General features: G+C 38.6%; 1 protein-coding gene across 1 annotated transcript in view; it reads left to right on the forward strand.

Annotated features, from left to right (window-relative positions):
- The window catches only part of LOC122554722 (terminal uridylyltransferase 4-like), an 86,545-nt gene that overhangs the window by 46,664 nt on the left and 17,883 nt on the right, over positions 1-21,998 (forward strand). Inside the window, exons 13-20 of the mRNA XM_043700098.1 lie at positions 1,421-1,501; positions 8,144-8,247; positions 12,482-12,539; positions 12,711-12,814; positions 13,039-13,128; positions 14,313-14,426; positions 20,501-20,578; positions 21,560-21,737. Coding sequence (XP_043556033.1) covers positions 1,421-1,501; positions 8,144-8,247; positions 12,482-12,539; positions 12,711-12,814; positions 13,039-13,128; positions 14,313-14,426; positions 20,501-20,578; positions 21,560-21,737 — 807 coding nt within the window. The remainder of the gene's footprint in view (positions 1-1,420; positions 1,502-8,143; positions 8,248-12,481; positions 12,540-12,710; positions 12,815-13,038; positions 13,129-14,312; positions 14,427-20,500; positions 20,579-21,559; positions 21,738-21,998) is intronic.

Consider the following 21,998-nt stretch of genomic DNA (forward strand, 5'->3'; position numbering starts at 1 on the left):
CCCTGCAACCTGTAACATTCTTCCAAACTGTCTGCTACTCCACCGACTTTAGTGTCATCTGCAAATTTACTAATCCATCCACCTATGCCTGCGTCTAAACAGCAGTGGTCCCAAAACAGATCCCTGTGGCACACTAGTAACTGGAGTCCAGGCTGAATATTTTCCATCAACCACCACTCGCTGCCTTCTTCCAAAAAGCCGGTTTCTAATCCAAACTGCTAAATCACCCTCAATTCCATGCCTCTGCATTTTCTCCACAGTCTTAAGTAGAGAAATATTGAGCCAACACTCGTGCATTATTTGAGTTGTTTCACTATAACAATCTTAAATCCTGTTAATTTCATGCCGATGAACCACACCCAATATAATGTACCATTATTGGTGCAGTATTCTCCAAAGACAAGCAGGAACTGGAAAGTTTCATTGACCAAAATCAGGATTTAAGCTAAAATTGATTTTAAGGTTACCATATGGGATGATCTCAATACTTTTATTAAACAATTTGTTTTACCATAGCTTGGTTCACAATAAGTTGCATGATAATATATAGGTGTACACAGTCTTCTATTCCACCTAACAAAACACGTCCATTGTCTTCCAAGTAGATTCAGAGATGTTTTCTACGAAATTACTGTCTTTCCTTCCACCCCCAATATTTGCCACCTTCTTTCCATTTTCTAGCCTGAGCACAACACTGGTGAAACACGGTAAAAAGTATCTACTATAGTTTTGTTTCAGCAGTAATGAATTTGGAAAAGCATTTTTTAAAATGTGTTGAATGAATTGTTGAGGTTTTATATTTCCACAGCACAGTAGCCTAGGGAATAGAAGTAGGGCTGAAACCCAGAATGAAAAATAATATGAGGATAAGCATGGAATAATGAACAAATGAAATGTGCAATTTGTGGAAGGGGAGATAGTATTACAACTTGTATCTGTTGTAATGGTAACAGTCTAGAAAAACACTTACATTCAGGGAATGCTTTTAATAAGATATGTTGTCTGTTTCAGTTAGTAAAGATTTTGTGATGTGTTTGCTGATTAGAAGCTGGACTCTCACACCCCATACTTTGTTGCCTGACGGTTACAATCAATGGGAAATTATTTGACCTCTGAAATTAAACAGAACTGGTACAGATGCAAAATTGACTACAAGCAGAAATGGGTTAGCATTATAAGTTGACATTTGGCCTCCAAAAAACTATCAGCTATATATTACAGCAGCTGTTGAAGGCAGCTTTTAAATCATGAACTGTGCATCTCTGTTTTTGTATTTGAAAGATTAATAAATAAGAAAGAATATCTACCATGTATCTGTAATCAAATGTCTAAATCAGCTTGTTGTGTATAATGATATCTCTATAATTGACATTTTAGTCACATAACATCTGATGATTAATAAATATTAACTTTATTTTAGATGAACTCTCACCTCTTGAGGAACAAAATAGAGAACAAACCTTAGCAAGTTTGGAAAGATTTATCCGTAAAGAATTTGATGGTAATTTCTATAAGTTTTTATAAGCATCACATTTCATCCTACTTTTTTAATGCACAACCTTGACCACCTGCTCTGAGCCACAGTCTTAGAAGTATGTATAATCAGCTAGTTTTATAATAAAATTTACTGCAAGGGCATCTCTAACTATATTATGGTGAATTTTTATTTGTGGAGGTAGAGGTGAAAGCTTTGGAGTAAGCAGTGGTATACCATGATATGGGAATGCTAGATGGGCCAAATAATTATTTTTACCTTTAACTTGTGATGTTCTGTACAAGGTAAAAAATTATGTGTAACATATTTAGGATAGGTAGCAGGAGAAACATTTTTACACAAGACTTATTGAGCTATGGAATCCATAAGGATTGAGACAGGTGATGCCAACATTTAATATTAGCTTAAGTAGCTGGTTGAAGTAGAATGAAATAAAAGGATGGGAATATGATAGTCCACAGTAATTGTTGTATGGAAAATTACTAATTAACTCAAAAAAACACTAGGGAAAGTAATGGGGCTGACGGCCGATAAGTCCCAGTACCTGATGGTTTGCATCCTAAGATTTTAAGAGAAGTAGCTAGTGAGGTGAGATCGCGGATGCATTGCTAGTAACCTTCCAAGAATCCTTAGATTCTGGAAAAGTTCCAGAAGTTTGGAAAATGCCAAGTCAACACCCTTATTGAAAAAGGGAGTGAGACAAAAACAGGTAACTATAGCCCAGTTAGCTTGTCGTCTGTCATTGGAATATTGTAAAGAGCCGATGTAAATCACATCTGACAAGTTTGTTAGAATTCTTTGGAAGGTAACAGGTAGATAGATAAAGGGATGTATTTGAATTTCCAAAAACAAAATGAAATAGGATTCTGCACATAAGACAACTTAATAAGATAAGAACCCACAATGTTGGGAATAGTGTATTAGCGTGAATAGAGAATTGGGTAACTAATAGAAGAAAGGGAGTTGGGATAAAGAGGGCATTCTCAGGATAAGTCTACATTCAAATAAAGTGAGCAGGTAAAAATGTGACAGATGGAATATAATGGAGGAAAATGCGAGGTTTACTCTTTGATAGGAAGAATAGATGGTCTGAATATTATTTAAATGTGGAAAGATTGTAGAATGATGCAGCATACAGTTATTTGGAAGTTTTTGTAAATGAATCATGAAATGCCAGCATCCAAGTTTAGCGAGTAATAGGGGAGGCAAATCAAATGTTGTCCTTTATTTCAAAAGGAATGGGTTATAAAAATAGGGAACAGCTATACAAGGTACTGATCAGAGGACACCTGAAATAATGTGAAATATTAAACGAAAGATATACTGGTATTGGAGGCAGACAAGAGAAGGTATACCAGGTTGATCCTCAATATGCAGGAATTTTCTTGTCTCAGAATAAGAGGTCAGCTATTTAAGAGAAAGGTGAGAAGGAACGTCTTCTCTCTGAGTGTAGTGACTTTGTGGAATTATTTACTACGTGAGTGAAGAGGCTGTGTCATTATCAAGACTGAAACAGACAGGCTTTTAATCATTAAGGGAATCAAGGATTATGGAGATATGGTAGGCAGGTGGAATGAAGGATTATCAGATCTGCCATGATCTCATTGGTCTACAGAGAGGGAAGTATGAACTGTTGAAGCTGTTTCAGTTTTAGTAATTTCAATTTAATATTAGTTGATTCAGTCTTTTACCAACATTACAATTTATTCAGTAATTTATTCTGTAATCCAAGATGGTGCCAGAACATGGCGATGTTATCCGCTTTTCACTGTACCTAGGTACAAGTGACAATACAGAAATAAATAACAGCTGTTTCTGTGAAATGAGTTCAAATAAATAAGCTTTGCAAATATGTGGAAACATACATTTTCCATAAATTGCCACTATTTTTTCTTTGATCTGTTTAAATCAACCAATCTCCATGATCCTTTAAACTCAAGTCCTCAAAATTTATTAAATATGAAGTCATTGTAACACCTTCTGATCATTTTGTAACATTATGTGACTGCCTCCCCTAATGTAGTGGTTATTCATAGTTGTTATTTAAGGAGACCAAGTATCGTGGTTATTAGAGAAACATATTTGAAAATTTACTTTTACGGCTGATTGGGAACATTTGGAAGATTTTAAATATTTCTTGTAAGTATTTTCCTAATCTGACCTCTCTATACACCTCCTTGTGCTTCACTGGTGAATTCTAATGCTCTTATTGTTAATATCCATAGGTAAAGAAGGTCCCATATCTTCACTTAATTTCAATTCATTATACATGCCATTTGAATTTACTGATGTGTGCAGAGATTTCCCTCATCAATACTGGTGTTCAGTGCATTGTCAAAACGCATTCATTCATTGCAGTAGCTCCTAATTCAGTTGAAATGCACTGAATAGACTTTCTACAATGTTCAAAGATTGTCTGCTGAACCAGCAAAGAGAACTGTTGCACAGTAAAGCAAACCATACATCCGTATTCTCTTGCTTTCCTTGTCAAGATCTAGTAATAAGATCTCCCAAAGATATAATTTACTGGAAGTGATGCCATAATTATATGAAGGGAAGTACTGCAATCAGTTCTGGGCACCACACATCAAGAAGAATAGTTTGATGTTGGGGAAAGTGCAGAATATGTTCACCAAATAGACACTGTGACATAAAGACTAAATTGGCAGGTTGCAAGAATTAGGCTTGCATTACCTTGTGGCAGAATGGTAGTATTCCTTCCTAGCACTGGGCCAGAAGTACTTGTCTGAAGTCCCACCTACTCCAAAAGTGTGTTATAACATGCCTGAGTCGATTTATTAAAATATATAAAAGTACAGAGACTGAACTAAGTCAGGGATTTAGAAAAATTAAAAATATCAACAGAATAAAATCAACGAGGTCATCTTTGTGTCGAACTTCAGGAGATGAGAGAAATATTAAATAAAAAATTCATGTCAGTTTTTACTGTTAAAAATGAAATGGAGGCTAGAGAACTCAAGTAAATAAATATTAGTGATTTGAAAACAGTTCACCTTACAAAAGGGGAGGTGCTGGAGGTCTTAGGAAAAATAAAGGAAGATAAATCACCATGACCTGATCAAGTGTGTCCCAGGACATTGTGGAAGTTGAGGGAAGAAATTGCAGGCCCCCAGCAGAAATACTTATAGACTCATACAGTCATAGAGATGTACAGCATGGAAACAGACCGGTCCAACCTGTCCATGCCAACCAGATATCCCAACCACTGCGTGCAATTCTGGTCTCCTTCCTATTGGAAAGATGTTGTGAAATTTGAAAGGGTTCAGAAAAGCTTTACAAGGATGTTGCCAGGGTTGGAGGATTTGAGCTATAGGGAGAGGATGAACAGGCTGAGGCTGTTTTCCCTGTTTGTATCTTATATAAGTACAAGTGAAGTACCGGAGGGATGGAGGAAGGTGAATGGTGTGCCTTTATGTAAGAAAGGCTGTAAGGAGTAGCCTGGGAAGTATTGACCTGTAGGTCTGACGTAAGTAGTGGGTAAATTGGAGGTGATTCTGAAATGTAGGATTTACATGTATTTGTCGAGGTAAGGATTGATTAGGGATAGTCAGCATGGTTTTGTGTAAGAAAAATAATGTCTCACAAACTTGATTGAATTTTTCAATGAAGTAATCAAAAAGATTGGTGAGGGTACAACAGTAGACGTTGCTTACTTGGACTTTACTAAAGCCTTTGACAAGGTCTGCATCGTAGACTAATTAATAAAGTTAGATCACATGAGATTCAGGGTGAGCTTGCCATTTGGATACAAAATTGGCTTTACGGTAAGCAACAGAGGGTAGTGGTCGAGGGTTGTTTTTCAGACAGGAGGCAGGTGACCAGAGGTGTTCCACGGGAATTGGTACTGGGTCCACTTTTCTTTGTCATTATTTGGATGAGAATATAGGAGGAAAGGTTAGTAAGTTTGCAGATGACACGAAAATTGGTGAAGAAGGTTATCTAAGATTACCAAGTGATCTTGATCAATTAGGTGAATTTACAAAGTGATCCTGATCAATTAGGTCAATGGGCTGAGGAGTGGCAGATGGAGTTTAATTTGGATAAATGTAAGATATTGCATTCTGGTAATACAAACAAGAACAGGACTTATACAATTAATAGTAGAGTGCTCGGGTATGTTGTAGAACATAGGCACTTACGGGTTCAGGTACATAATTTTTTTGAAATTTGCATCAAGGGTGATTAAGGTGTTTAGCACGCTTATCTTCGTTGTTCAGACCTTTGAATAGAGCAATTAGGATGTCATGGTGAGGTTGTACTGGACATTAGTGAGGCCTCTTCTGGAGTGCTGTGCACAGTAGGAAGGATATTATTAAACTGGAGAGGGTTCAAAGAAGATTTACCACGATGTTGCTGAGAATGGAAGGTTTGAGATACAAAAATTGACTGGAAAGGCTGGGACTATTTTCATTGAAGCATAGGAGGTTGTGGGGTTATTGAGGATTATAAAGGGTATAGATGAGGTGAATGACAAGGGTCTTTTTCCTAGGGTGGTGGAGGTCAACACTAGGAGATATATTTGTACGATGAGAGGAGAAAGAAAGGACATGCGGGGCAATTTTTTTACACAGACAGTGGTTCGTGTGTGGAATGAACTGTGAGAGAAAGTGGTGGATACAGTTACAGCGTTGAAAAGACAATCGAATATGTTCATGAATAGAAATGGTTTAGTGGGATATAGGCCTAGCACAGGCAGATAGGGCTAGTTTAGTTTGGGAACTTAGTCGGCATGGACTGGTTGAACCTAAAGGTCTATTAACATGGTGCCACTGTTTAAGAAAGGTGGTAAGGACAAGCCGGGGAACTATAGACCAGTGAGCCTGATGTCGGCGGTGGGCAAGTTGTTGAAGGGAATCCTGAGGGTCAGGATTTATATGTATTTGGAAAGGCAAGGACTGATTAGGGATAGTCAACATGGCTTTATGCGTGGGAAATCATGTCTCACAAACTTGATTGAGTTTTTTGAAGAAGTAACAAAGAGGATTGTTGAGGGCATAGCGGTAGATGTGATCTATATGGACTTCAGTAAGGCGTTTGACAAGGTTCCCCATGGGAGACTGGTGAGCAAAGTTAGATCTCATGGAATACAGTGAGAACTCGCCATTTGCATACAAAACTGGCTCAATGGTAGAAGACAGAGGGTGGAGGGTTGTTTTTCAGACTAGGCCTGTGACCAGTGGAGTGCCACAAGGATCGATGCTGGGTCCACTACTTTTCATCATTTATATAAATGATTTGGATGTGAGCATAAGAGGTATAGTTAGTAAGTTTGCAGATGACATCAAAATTGGAGGTGTAGTGGACAGTGAAGAAGGTTACCTCAGATTACAATCGGATCTTGATCAAATGGGCCAATGGGCTGAGAAGTGGCAGATTGAGTTTAATTTAGATAAATATGAGGTGCTGCATTTTGGGAAAGCAAATCTTAGCAGGACTTATACACTTAATGGTAAAGTCCGCGGGAGTGTTACTGAACAAAGAGACCTTGGAGTGCAGGTTCATAGCTCCTTGAAAGTGGAGTCGCAGGTAGATAGGATAGTGAAGAAGGCATTTGGTATGCTTTCTTTTATTGGTCAGAGTATTGAGTACAGGAGTTGGGAGGTCATGTTGTGGCTGTACAGGACATTGATTAGGCCACTGTTGGAATGTTGCATGCAATTCTGGTCTCCTTCCTATCGGAAAGATGTTATGAAACTTGAAAGGGTTCAGAAAGGATTTACAAGGATGTTGCCAGGATTGGAGGATTTGAGCTATAGGGAGAGGTTGAATAGGCTAGGGCTGCTTTCCCTGGAGTGTCGGAGGCTGAGGAGTGACCTTATAGAGGTTTACGAAATCATGAGGGGCATGAATATGATAAATAGACAAAGTCTTTTCCCTGTGGCGGGGGAATCCAAAACTAGAGGGCATAGGTTTAGGGTGAGAGGGGAAAGATATAAAAGAGACCTAAGGGACAACGTTTTACACAGAGGGTGGTACGTGTATAGAATGAGCTGCCAGAGGAAGTGGTGGAGGCTGGTTCAATTGCAACATTTACGAGGCATCTGGATGGGTATATGAATAGAAAGGGTTTGAAGGGATATGGACCAGGTGCTGGTAGGTGGAACTAGATTGGGTTGGGCTATCTGGTCGGCATGAATGGGTCGGACCCAAGGGTCTGTTTCCATGCTGTACATCTCTATGACTCTCTGATTCTTTTGGTGAGAAACTATTTCTGCTGTTGGACGGATTCAGAATAGGGATGCATAAACCTAACATTAGAACTAGAATGGTCAATGGGATGTCAGAAGAAGTTTTCCACACAAAAGGCAATGAGAACTTGCAACTCTTCCCGTCTCTCCCTTTCCCCCTTCTTCCCCCCCCCCACCCATTAAAAAAAGTTATTGAAGGCTTAACTTAATTGCAAATTGTAAAATAGGTTGCTGGATTTTTCTCTCCTGTCTTTTCTATCTATGTTCCCTCTCCTGTGTCTCCTTCTTTCTTATTTGTATTTCCCTTTCTCCCCTTCCTCTTTTAACTTCAGCCAACTTTACCTCTTCAATCCCTCTACATACTTCCTTTCCATAACTGTTGGATAACACAAATATCTGATATCCATGATATTCATACATAATCTCTTTTTGAGTGTAGACAAGGCCAGACTGTGTTTGTTTGGATCGTCTAAAAATGGTTTTGGGTTTCGTGATAGCGACTTGGATATATGCATGACTTTGGAAGGCCATGAGACTGCAGAGGTGAGTTTACATTTCAGAGTGAACTTTCAATTGAAATGTGAACTGGAGGAAAGTGACCAGTTTGGACTGGCTTTTCCTACAAGGGAACACCTTTCAGGGAAAACAAAGAGTGGGAATTCTAATGATATCGGAATCATTATGAAACAATTTATGAAGTAAGTCACATCTCCTAATTTCCCTTTTGACCTTCGAAGTGAGCTTTGGTTTAAAATAAATATTTAAAGTTTTTTAAAAATGGGTGATCACTTTTGAGCTGACCAGTTGTAAGGATAAACAAGCATATCGTGAATATTGCTTTCTAACTACCATCACAAAAAATCAAATAACCAAATATAGTAGAAGTAACTATCATGTTGGTATGAACAGTTCGTTTAAATAGAATTGCTAATCCTTTTGAGATTATTTTATTTTCCTTACTCCACACAATGTAATCATTAGCTTATCCTTGTTCATTTTATAAGGTAGCAGCCGAGCCCTACGACAGAATTATTGCTCCCATAAAGCAGAACTTTGCAATAAAACTGCTATCAGATTAAAACTAATAGAAATTCATAATTCCCAGTTAATTGGTGACAAGTTTAATGAATGTCATCTAAACAGGGAAGTGTACTCTGTTGAATTTTCCCTTGTAGCTTCAATGTTATTGAGTGTTGTCTTCTACTTGTTCCTTTTACCTGATGGCGTAAAGCAATTAGGAAGTGTTCATTTAGTACAGAGCTTTTTATAGCAATACTGCTGAATATTTAGGAGAAAGTGAGGTCTCCAGATGCTGGAGATCAAAGTTGAAACTTTATTGCTGGAACAGCACAGCAGGTCAGGCAGCATCCAGGGAACAGGAGATTCGACGTTTCGGGCACAGGCCCTTCTTCAGGAAAGAAGAAGGGCCTGTGCCCGAAACGTCGAATCTCCTGTTCCCTGGATGCTGCCTGACCTGCTGTGCTGTTCCAGCAATAAAGTTTCAACTGCTGAATATTTAGCCATTCTGAAGTAAATTATACAAATAATAAACGAGAGAGACTAAACAGGCCTATTTTTATATAATATTGGATCTTATTTCAGTTCCTCTTTTTTTTCAACTGACCAGTAAAATTGATCTTAGAGTGCTTAAAATACAGTTACTGTAACAAATTGGCTCAGCTGCCCATGAGCTTATTAAATGCGACATAAACATTTGAATTCAAGATCTGTCCAGTGAATGTTAATTCTTATTTGATGCTAAAGCTACAGAAGTATAATTTTAAGAGGATGTTGCAATGTTGGAAACACTGTTGTAAATCTTCCAAGGAGTGATCTATATGAACTTCAGTAAGGCATTCAATAAGGTTCCCCACAGGAGACTGGTTAGCAAGATTAGTCTCATGGAATACAAGGAGAATTAGCCATTTGGATACAGAACTGGCTCAAGGGTGGTGGTGGAGGGTGGCTTTTCAGACTGGAGACCTGTGACCAGTGGAGTGCCACAAGGATCGATGCTGGGTCCACTACTTTTTGTCATTTATATAAATGATTTGGATCTGAACAAAGGAGGTATAGTAATAAGTTTGCAGATGACACTAAAATTGGAGGTGTAGTGGATAGCGAAGAAGGTTACCTCAGATTACAACGGGAACTTGATCAGATGGGCCAGTGGGCTGAGAAGTGGCAGATGGAATATAATTTAGATAAATGCAAGGTGCTGCATTTTGGGAAAACAAATCAGAGCAGATCGTATACACTTAATAGTAAGGTCCTGGGGAGTGTTGCTGCACAAAGAGACCTTGGAAAGTAGAGTCGCAGGTAAATAGGATAGTGAAGAAAATGTTTGGTATGCTTTCCTTTATTGGTGAGAGTATTGAGTACAGGAGTTGGAGGTCATATTGTGGCTGTACAGAACATTGGTTAGGTGCGTGCAATTCTGATCTCCTTCCTCTTGGAAGGATGTTGTGAAATTTGAAAGGATTCTGAAAAGGCTTAAAAGGATGTTACCAGGGCTGGAGGGTTTGAGCTATAGGGAGAGGCTGAATAGGCTGGGGGTATTTTCCCTGGAATGTCAGAGGCTGAGGGGTGTCCTTATTGAGATTTGTAAAATCATGAGGAGCAAGGATATGGTAAATAGACAAAAGTATTTTCCCTGGGGTGGGGGCGTCCAGAACTAGAGGGCATAGGTTTAGGTGAGAGGGGAAAGATATAAAAGGGACCTAAGGGGCAGCTTTTTCATGCAGAGGGTGGTGTGTATGGAATGGGCTGCCAGTGGGAGTGGTGAAGGCCGGTACAATTGCAACATTTAAAAGGCGTCTGGATGGATATACGAATAGGAAGCATTTGGACGGATGTGGGCCAAATGCTGGCAAATGAGACTAGATTGGGTTGGGATATCTGGTCAGCATGGATGAATTGGACCGCAGAGTCTATTCCCATGCTGTACATCTCTACGAGTAGCAATCAGTTTAGATTCAGAAATGCAGAGCTCAGTCGTAGCACAATAAAGTCGGAGCTTGGTAATCTGAAGTGGAACATTGTGGTGCAAGAGCAAGTGAACATTGCTGACTTTGGAGCTGTGGAGCTTTGACTGTGCAGATGGTTTACTTATGGGCATGCCCCTGAATAAGATTTACACCTTCGTGTGAAAAGCTTTAAGTAAATCTGAATAACATCCAGAATAAATAAAGGGCAAGTAGTCTAAATCTGTGTGTTTCTGCCATCTATTAACACTGTCATTGGAGCAGTCTGAACCAGCTGAACAACCAGCAATTGGAAGTTTCGACATGCTGTGTAATGGGATAGAATCATTTTCAGTTAGATAAAGGTTAAATTTTCCATCAAATTGTAAAAGCATATGGGAACCACAGATGTCCAAAATGGGCTAGAAATATTGGAGCTGTACTTTCAGAAAGTTAGAGCTGCCCTTGGGTAAAATACCAACAACATTTGTAAACATCGTAGGAAAACCGCAGATAATGTTAGGCACTGGACAGAGATGTGGAAATTTTAATTCATATGTTGTAATTCATTGTGTAAAGATTGGAGGTTTCTGTAAACCACCAGAGTTTAATTTTACAACATGATAATTAGACTGGCACACCCTGCGTGTGCATGAAATAAACTGGGTCCTCATCAGTTTGTCAAGTTATCCAATAAATCTGTGTAAGTACTGCATATATGCTTGTGTGGGTCTTCTCAGGGTCCCAAGGCACATAAGTAACTTTGGTTGAGTCAGAAGTCTCTCCCCACATCAGAGGATTTGGGTCACCATTCTCCTTGCTTGTCCTATCTCTGCCTATCCTGCAGACAATAACAAAATGAAAGATTTTTTCATAAGAGTGAAAAGTGAGTGAAAAGTAATGCAATGCCTTGGTCTCTACTTCCCAAGCACTTCTCCCAGACCCAGATGTTAACCGTTTATTAAACTAACACCTCTCTGTTGAAAGATTTTGGAATTTTAATAAATGGTAACCAACAACCCAATAGTGGTATGAAATTGATTTATACTGCTCTTTATTATGACATGACAAGGCTTTTGAGCATTTAAATGTAAACAAGTGATCTTATGGCACAAGAGTAGTGTCCCAAACCCTGGGCCAGAAGGTCTAAATTCAAGTCCACCCACCTCTGTACCTGACTGAATGGATCGATTAAAAATATCTACACTAGTGATCCACTTTTGATGCATCTGCTAACCATTGCTCAAGTTCTATTTTTCAGTGTAAAACGATATAAAGTAGCACTGTATTTGCTTCACTCTTTAGTTCTCTGCATAGAAAATATCAGATATAATCATGATTAGCAAATTGGTAGGTGTTGAAATTATAATCACCCTTATGGAAATGGGTAATTTTTTAACCTGATTATAATGAAATGTAACAAAAACCTATTTGAAAAACCTATGCTGTGAAATGAATTCCAGTAAGTATTTGTTATTCCATTAATGATTATGTTACAAGAGATTTTCCACACTGTAAAACAAATTGTGTCATTGAAAATTCATTGTTAAAGTAGTTAATGCTATCTTACTCTGAAGTCTTAATTTACTGCATCACTAAAGCATTGCATCATCAGATAATGAAACACTCAAACATGATAATACTATATAATAAATGTGGCTGAACAGGAAGCATACTTTTTTTTTGGATGGGCCTGTTGGTATTGCTTTGGAACACACTGCTTTTATTGTAGCTTTTAATGTCAGTGAAGCTTTTCTTTTGCCTAAAACTCAACTGTCTCAACTGTCAATTGTATATTATTTAATTTCTTAAAGAAACTCAATTGTAAAGAAATAATTGAAGGTCTGGCAAAAGTTCTCAAGAAGCATCCAGGTAGGTTATTTTTTTTTTTCAGAAAATAAATTTGAAGTTCTGAATAAATATATAATCCTCTTAATGAAGTTAAATTTTTCTGTAGCTTGCATTCTGTTTGCTTCAATGATTACACTAAAGTTCACTGCTTTTCAGTTTGTGTTTGTCAATGAATATCTCCTATTCTGATAGGTTTGAGAAACATCTTGCCCATAACAACAGCTAAAGTGCCTATTGTAAAATTTGAACACAGGCAAAGTGGGTTGGAAGGAGATATCAGCTTGTACAACACTTTGGTAAGGAAATCTTGATGCTTTTCTTGCAGATATACCTGACTCCATGTTAATTATAAAAATATGTAACATGAATAGATGTTAACTATTGTTCAATAAGTAATGTAGTAATTTAAATGGTTATAAAAGTAGGAAACCTGTTTTGTAGGTGTTTCTTTATCTATTGTAAGGCTAGAATTCAATTTGTGATGTTGCAATTCAGCCAGTAATAAGTCTGCTTTTCACAGGCCCAGCATAACACAAGGATGTTGGCTACATATGCTGCAATTGATCCTAGAGTGAAATATTTGGGGTACACTATGAAAGTGTTTGCCAAGGTAAATACATAACATTTGTTCTAAATATTTCTCATTCATTGTATCTATTGTATTTGGTCATGTATTGCTGTACTTTTTCTGGCTTATTTAAATATAAAATAGAAGCGTGATTAGCAGACTAGGAAACCTACAAGCTGTGCATTGTACCAGGGCTTGCACCAATATTGCCCTACAATAAGACTCCCTCATTTTGACCATCCCATTGCAGGGAAACAAAGAATGGAAGTTTGGCATTAAAGAACATTACAAAATAATGCAACTTGTGCCACCTGCGCACAAGTTTTGACCAGTTGAGAACTGGCAAAGTTCAAGAATCCTGATTTGGCATTCACCCATAAGGAATGGGAAAAATAAAGTTGAAATGAGGCAAAACACAAATTCCCATTTCACTTCCTTAATTTCAAGAATCACATCTTAATGTCATTACTTGCATCAAACAATATCTAATTCTGTACCAAAGCATTGTAAAAGTACACTGTCATTTATCACTACTGAATGCTATTTTTCATGAATCAATATTGTAATGTTCTTCGTGAAAAAAATGTTCATACATTTAAATTTTCCATCATATTTTAAAAACAAATATGAACCACAGATTAAATAACAATAAAATCACAAGTATAGAGCAGCTGCACACATGCACAGCCTAGAGGCAACATGTTTGGTACTGCCTTGCTCTACCAATATCAGTTATTTCTTTCCTCTACGGCAGTACAGTTGTATGTTAGAAAGGATTGGTTGGAAAGGAATTTGAGGGGCAGCCTCTAGACAGCCTGCAACTTTGGTTTTAGGCACAGGTCACAAATCACAAGCTTTTACTCTTCCACAAATGCTTAATCCCTGTTTGTCATAAAATGGGCAGAATTTTTCTGTAACAGGGAATGTATCTCCTAACTGATGCAAATGACAATTACGCTTACACATGCAACTCAGTGAAATAAGCACCATTGACACCAGAATTAGTTCTGAGAGCAGGTCAGTTCTGAGCAGTGTCTTTATGAACTTGGATTTGAGACAGAACTACAGCATATCCATGTTCTCTCTAGTTTTCATCTAATTGCATAGTGTGGACCCTGCGAAACACAAATATTGAAACTAAATGGAACTTTGATGAATCATGAAGAGTATGTAAGCAGTTTTTTGTTTCAGAACTATTTCTAACCGAAAACATACACTTTTTATAGCGTTGTGATATTGGTGATGCCTCAAGAGGAAGCCTATCCTCATATGCCTATGTCCTCATGGTGCTCTACTTTCTACAACAAAGAAAGCCACCAGTTATTCCTGTTCTTCAAGAAGTGAGTATAAATGCCGCGAATGCAAATAGTTTCATTAGTATCGTGTGTTAGCGAGTTTTGAGAAAATTTGTAGCTCAGGTTGAGGATTTGGATGTAGGTTTGCTCGATGAGCTGGAAGGTTCCTTTCCAGACGTTTCGTCACCATACTAGGTAACATCTTCAGTGGGCCTCAGGCGAAGCACAGCTGAAAATGCCTGCTTTCTATTTATATGTTTGGGCTTCTTTGGGTTGGCGATGTCATTTCCTGTGGTGAAGTCACTTCCAGTTCCTTTTCTCAAGGGGTGGTAGATGGGGTCGAACTGGATGTGTTTGTTGATAGAGTTCCGGATGGAATGCCATGCTTCTAGACATGCATGAGAATTCCTTTCCCACCACCGATGTCAGGCTCACTGGTCTGTAGTTCCCTGGCTTGTCCTTACCACCCTTCTTAAACAGTGGCACCACGTTAGCCAACCTCCAGTCTTCTAACACCTCACCTGTGACTATCCATGATACAGATATCTCAGCAAGAGGCCCAGCACTCACTTCCCTAGCTTCCCAAAGAGTTCTAGGGTACACTTGATCAGGTCCTGGGGATTTATCCACCTTTCAAGATATCCAGCACTTCTTACTCTGTAATATGGACATTTTTCAAGATGTCACCATCAAATTCCTGACATTCTATATCTTCCATGTCCTTTTCCACAGTAAATACTGATGCAAAATATTCGTTTAGTATCTCCCTCATTTTCTGTGGCTCCACACAAAGGCCGTCTTACTGATCTTTGAGGGGCCCTATTCTCTCCCTAGTTACCCTTTTGTCCTTAATATATTTGTAAAAATCCTTTGGATTCTCCTTAATTTTATTTGCCAAAGCTATCTCATGTCCCCTTTTTACCCTCCTGATTTCCCTGTTAAGAATCCGTCTACTGCCTTTATATTCTTCTAAGGATTCACTCGATCTATCCTGTCTATACCTGTTTTTCCCTCTTTTTCTTAACCAAACCCTCAATATCTTTAGTTATCCAGCATTCCCTATACCTACCAGCCTTTCCTTTCACCATAACAGGAATATACTTTCTCTGGATTCTTGTTATCTCATTTCTGAAGGCTTCCCATTTTCCAGCTGTCCCTTTATCTGCGAACATCTGCCCCCAATCAGCTTTTGAAAGTTCTTGCCTAATACCGTCAAAATTGGCCTTTCTCCAATTTAGAACTTCAACTTTCAGATCTGTCTTTTAGATCGGTCTATCCTTTTCTATCACTATTTTAAGTCTAATACAATTATGGTCGCTGGCGCCAAAGTTCTCCCCCATTGACACCTCAGTCACCTGCCCTGCCTTATTTTCCAAGAGTAGGTAAAGTTTTGCACCTTCTCTAGTAGGTACATCCACATACTGAATCAGAAAATATTCTTGTACACACTTAATAAATTCCTCTCCATCTAAGCCCTTAACACTATGGCAGTCCCAGTCGATGTTTGGAAAGTTAAAATCCCCTACCATAACCACCCTATTACTCTTACAGATAGCTGAGATCTCCTTACACGTTTGTTTCTCAATTTCTTTCTGACTATTAGGTGGTCTATAATACAATCCCAATACGGAGATCATCCCTTTCTTATTTCTCAGTTCCACCCAAATAACTTCCCTGGATGTATTTCCGGGAATATCCTCCCTAAGTACAGCTGTAATGCTATCCCTTATCAAATACTTGACTGAGTTTTTTGAAGAAGTAACAAAGAGGATTGATGAGGGCAGAGCAGTAGATGTGATCTATATGGTCTTCAGTAAGGCGTTTGACAAGTTTCCCCATGGGAGACTGGTTAGCAAGGTTAGATCTCACGGAATATGGGGGAACTAGCCATTTGGATACAGAACTGGCTCAAAGGTAGAAGACAGAGGGTAGTGGTGGAGGGTTGCTTTTCAGACTGAGGCCTGTGAGCAGTGGAGTGTGACAAGGATCGGTGCTGGGTTGTCTACTTTTCATCGTTTATATAAATGATTTGGATGTGAGCATAAGACGTATAGTAAGTAAGTTTGCAGATGACACCAGAATTGGAGGTGTAGTAGACAACAAGGAATCTTACCTCAGATTACAATCTGATCTTGATCAGATGGGCCAAAGGGCTGAAAGTGGCGATGGAGTTTAACTCAGATAAATGTGAGTGCTGCATTTTTGGAAAGCAAATCTTAGCAGGACTTATGCACTTAATGGTAAGGTCCTAGGGAGTGTTGCTGAAAAAAGGGACCTTGGAGTGCAAGGTCATAGCACCTTGAAAGTGGAGGAGCAGGTAGATAGGATAGTGAAGAAGGCATTGTGTATGCTTTCCTTTGTTGGTCAGAATATTGAGTACAGGAGTTGGGAGGTCATGTTGCAGCTGTACAGGACATTTGTTAGGCCACTGTTGGAATATTGCGTGCAATTCTGGTCTCCTTCCTATTGGAAGGATGTTAGAACATAGAACATTACAGCGCAGTACAGGCTTTTTGGCCCTCGATGTTGCGCCAACCTGTCATACCAATCTGAAGCCCATCTAACCTACACTATTCCATGTATGTCCATATGCTTGTCCAATGATGACTTAAATGTACTTAAAGTTGGCGAATCTACTACCTTTGCAGGCAAAGCATGCCATACCCTTACTACTCTCTGCGTAAAGAAACTACCTCTGACATCTGTCCTGTATCTATCACCCCTCAATTTAAAGCTATGCCCCCTCTTGCTTACCGTCACCAAACTTGGAAAAAGGCTCTCCCTGTCCACCCTATCTAACCCTCTGATTATCTTATATGTCTCTATTAAGTCTCCTCTCAACCTTCTTCTCTCTAACGAAAACAGCCTCAAGTCCCTCAGCCTTTCTCGTAAGACCTTCCCTCCATACCAGGCAGTATCCTAGTAAATCTCTTCTGCACCCTTTCCAAAGCTTCCACACCCTTTTTATAATGCGGTGACCAGAACTGTACACAATACTCCAAGTGCGGCCGCATCAGAGTTTTGTACAGCTGCAGCATAATCTCATGGTTCCGGAACTCGATCCCTCTCTTAATAAAAGCTAAAACACAGTATACCTTCTTAACAACCCTGTCAACCTCGGTGGCAACTTTCAAAGATCTGTGTACCTGGACACTGAGATCTCTCTACACTACCAAGAATCTTACCATTAGCCCAGTACTTTGCATTCCGGTTACTCCGACCAAATGGAATCACCTCACACTAATTCGCATGAAACTCCATTTGCCATCGCTCAGCCCAGCTCTGCAGCTTATCTATGTCTCTCTGTAACCAACAACATCCTTCGTCACTATCCACAACTTCACCGACCTTAGTATTGTCTGCAAATTTACTAACCCACCCTTCTACGTCCTCATCCAGGTCGTTTATAAAAATGACGAACAGCAGTGGACCCAACACCAACCCTTGCAGTACATCACTAGTAACTGGACTCCAGAATGAACATTTCCCATCAACCACCACCCTCTGTCTTCTTTCAGCAAGCCAATTACTGATCCAAACTGCTATATCTCCCACAATCCCATTCCTCCGCATTTTGTACAATAGCCTACTGTGGGGAACCTTTTCGAACACCTTGCTGAAATCCGTATACACCACATTAACTGGTTTACTCTCATCTACCTGTTTGGTCACCTTCTCAAAGAACTAAATAAGGTTTGTGAAGCACGACCTACCCTTCACAAAACTGTGCTGACTATCCTTAATCAAATTATTCTTTTCTAGATGATTATAAATCCTATCTCTTATAACCTTTACCAACAACTGAAGTAAAGCTCACTGGTCTATAATTACCTGGGTTGTCTCTCCTCCCCTTCTTGAACAGGGGAACCACATTTGCTATCCTCCAGTCTTCTGGCACTATTCTGTAGACAGTGACGATTTAAAGATTAATGCCAAAAGCAATCTCCTCCCTGCCTTCCCAGAGGATCCTTGGATAAATCTCATCCGGCCCAGGGGACTTATCTATTTTCACAGTCTGCAGGATTTCTAATACCCCTTCCTTGTGAACCTCAATCCCATCTAGTCTAGTAGCCTGTATCTCAGTAATCTCCTCGACAACATTGTCATTTTCTAGAGTGAATACTGTCGAAAAATATTCATTTAGTGTTTCCCCTATCTCCTCTGACTCCATCACAACTTCCCACTACTATCCTTGATTGGCCCTAATCTTACTCTCGTCATTCTTCTATTCCTTAAATACCTATAGAAAGCCTTAGGGTTTACCCTGATCCTATCCACCAACAACTTCTCATGTCTCCTCCTGAGCTCTCTCTTTAGGTCTTTCCTGGCTACCTTGTAACCCTCAAGCGCCCTAACTGAGCCTTCACATCTCATCCTAACGTAAGCCTTCTTCTTCTTCTTGTTGTGAAACTCGAAAGATTCAGAAAAGATTTACAAGGAGCGTTGGAGGCTGAGGGGTGACCTGAGAGGTTTACAAAATCATGAGGGGCATGAATAGGGTAAATAGACAAAGTATTTTCCCTGGGGTGGGGGAGTTCAGAACTAGAGGGCATAGGTTTATGGTGAGAGGGGAAAGATATAAAAGAGACCTAAGGGGCAACCTTTTCACACAGAGGATGATACGTGTATGGAATGAGCTGCCAGAGGAAGCGGTGGAGGCTGGTACCGTTTCAACATTTAAAAGGCATTTGGATGCATATATGAAGTGGAAGGGTTTGGAGGGATATGGGCTGGGTGCTGGCAGGTGGGACTAGATTGGGTTGGGATATCTCGTCGGCATGGATGGATTGGACCGAAGGGTCTGTTTCCATGCTGTACATCTCTATGACTCTGAGGCCCACTGAAGATGTTACCTGATAGGGTGACAAAACGTCTGGAAATAAACCTTCCAGCTCAGCGATCAAACCTGCATCCAGTATCGTGTGTGCGTGTGAGAGAAGCGCTGAACTGTCATTGAAGACAAAATTCATATCTGCTAAATGAATATATCCTTTTGAATTATGGTAATTAAAAGGAAAGGAAAACATATAGATTACATTTCTTTCCAAAGTGCTACTATTTTGACTTAAAAGGAATTATATCAAAGTATGTTTTTCAATATAACTGTCAGTTTTAGCAACAGTGTGGAGGCTATGATAATGTTTCCCTCCCTGGTAGATCATTCCAGTGGCCTTCATTGTATGGGGCAGTTGCAATCCATCACATGATTTTCTGGGGTCTCCAGCAGCTTTTGAAGTAGTCACAAATTCCATTTATGTTATTCCTGATGGAGTCAGTTTGGCAGGCATCCTGCAATTCAGTTTGGCCGAGTGGAGGGGGTGCTGAATGAGTTCTCCTTTGCAGAGATAGCATTGTTTTATATTAAAAATAAGAAGTCACAGCCTTTGAACTATGTAATTATCTTGCATTTGTTTCTCTATATTCACATTACTAAGAGCAATACTGCTTGTAACATTCACTGATTTTTTTTTTGTTGAATTGCTTTATCGTAATCCAGAATATCATTTGTAAATGGTTACAAATAGGATATTGTTTTTACTACATGGTTTTTCTCGACCATTACTACCCAATGTAGCATTCTGTTTTACACTTTGATCTCAATGGCTAACATAACTGAAAACTTCCAAGCTGCATGGGTCTCTTGGAAGTATTTTGAAAGGAATGTTATGAGCATATCTAAATACAGATTAAAAATCTCCAGTTGTCATTATGGAATGTTAATTCTCCAATGTAATTTGCATTTACAACAGACTGTATATTTTAATTGTGGTCTGAGATTTGGTTATTTGAAGAGTTGGAAACTGTCCTTCATGCGCTGTGATCAGAATGGTTGATCTCTTTTGCTTTTGTTTGTGGTAACATCATATTTTAGAATGCAACAATGGCAGAGCTATACTACTGTTGATACCAATGAAGAACAGCAAAACAATAGCCAAATGTTGATGATATTATTGTGTTTTGTGAGTATCAATACTGGTATTCTGGGAAAAGGAATTAGTATAATAACTAACACGGTGGAGGAATTATTAGTTTCAAAATCCAGAGCACTGGGCTGTCATTGTTGTTGTCTGTGATTTTCTGCTAAACTGAGTGTCAAAACCAAATCAATTTATTTGTAGATTTTTGATGGAAAAGAAGCACCTCAAAGAATGGTAGATGGATGGAATGCTTTCTTCTTTGATGATATTGAAGAACTGGTAATATATATCATTTTTTTATTAATAACTTGCATGTTTTTTCTTGAGTAATAAAGACGTATATCTGAACGACTGGGATTTAAACTCTATGAAATTGTCTTGTGATTATTTAGAAGTGTCGAGTTTACACACTCATAAAATGGATAGTTTTCTCATTGTATCTGTGCTAGACTTCTGGGGGATAAAAGACTTTCGAGTTAGACCATTAGTCATACCATTTTAGTTCTCTTCTTTCTAAATAGTTGTTCACATTAATTCTGCATCCAGCACTTTCTAACATGGTTTCCCATCTTCCTATATATAAAAGTTGTTAACACCCTTTATTCAGTTAGTTACAAAATTCATGCCAATAAACTACTACCTCACTGAACCGTTGATAAATTTCCATTGTCAATACATGCTGTTATTTATTCAAAGAACTGTATTAATTTGATGGCCTGATGTAGCTTTTAAAATTCTATGGATATAGGCTGTTTTTAAATAGCCATTTTTTTCTGAGTATTAATTTTATCCTGTTTTAATATCTCAAGATGTTTATCCACTATAACTGTTGGGCTGACCACTCTGTTACCTTGCTTATTCCTATCTCCCTTCTTAAACACAAGTGTTACAAACTCTGCAGTCCTCTGCCACTGCTTCCATGTGGAAGGATGTTTGAAAGAGTGTGGCCAGAGCCTCAGTTTTCTCAATGACTATGCAGTATTTTAGGATGCATACCAAGAGGACCCAGAACTTTTTTCACTTAAAATTCCACTCAAGTTTTTCAATGCCAATTAACCTCTTCAACACTTAATTTCCTGGAACTATATTTACAACTGCTTCCTTCCTTGTTAAAAATATACTGGTCGTGGTTAATACGATAGTTCTACAATTTGGGGAAATTGTGCTAAATTACTTTAGTTATCTTGTTTTATAGTATTGTAGACTTTTTTCACATCCAGTACTGAGTATCTTTTTAAAATATTCATTCTCATGCTTTAGAAGAAAAAGTTGCCTGAACTTGGGACAAACAAAGAATCAGTGGGTGAACTTTGGCTCGGCCTATTGCGATTTTACACTGAAGAATTTGATTTCAAGGAGTATGTTATCTGCATCAGACAGAAGAAGCTTTTAACAACATTTGAAAAGCAGTGGACTTCAAAATGTATCGCAATAGAAGGTATTTTGTTTAATGCATAAATTCCATTATTGATTATCTGCTTAAGGTGATATAACGTGACTAATTCCATGGGCAGTTTTTCATGCAATATTTTGGGACTAAAATCCTGCATGCGATAAGGTGTTGTACTCTTATACAGATTACCTGGATCTATTACACGCTTTGACTATACAGTATAAGCAGCTTGATTTTTGTTGAGTCCTTTTATACTCAGCAACAACTCTCAATATTATTATTATTATAATAATAAAACTAGATACA

The sequence above is a fragment of the Chiloscyllium plagiosum genome, chromosome 11, assembly GCF_004010195.1.
Source record: "Chiloscyllium plagiosum isolate BGI_BamShark_2017 chromosome 11, ASM401019v2, whole genome shotgun sequence".
Classification (NCBI taxonomy): Eukaryota; Metazoa; Chordata; class Chondrichthyes; order Orectolobiformes; family Hemiscylliidae; genus Chiloscyllium; species Chiloscyllium plagiosum.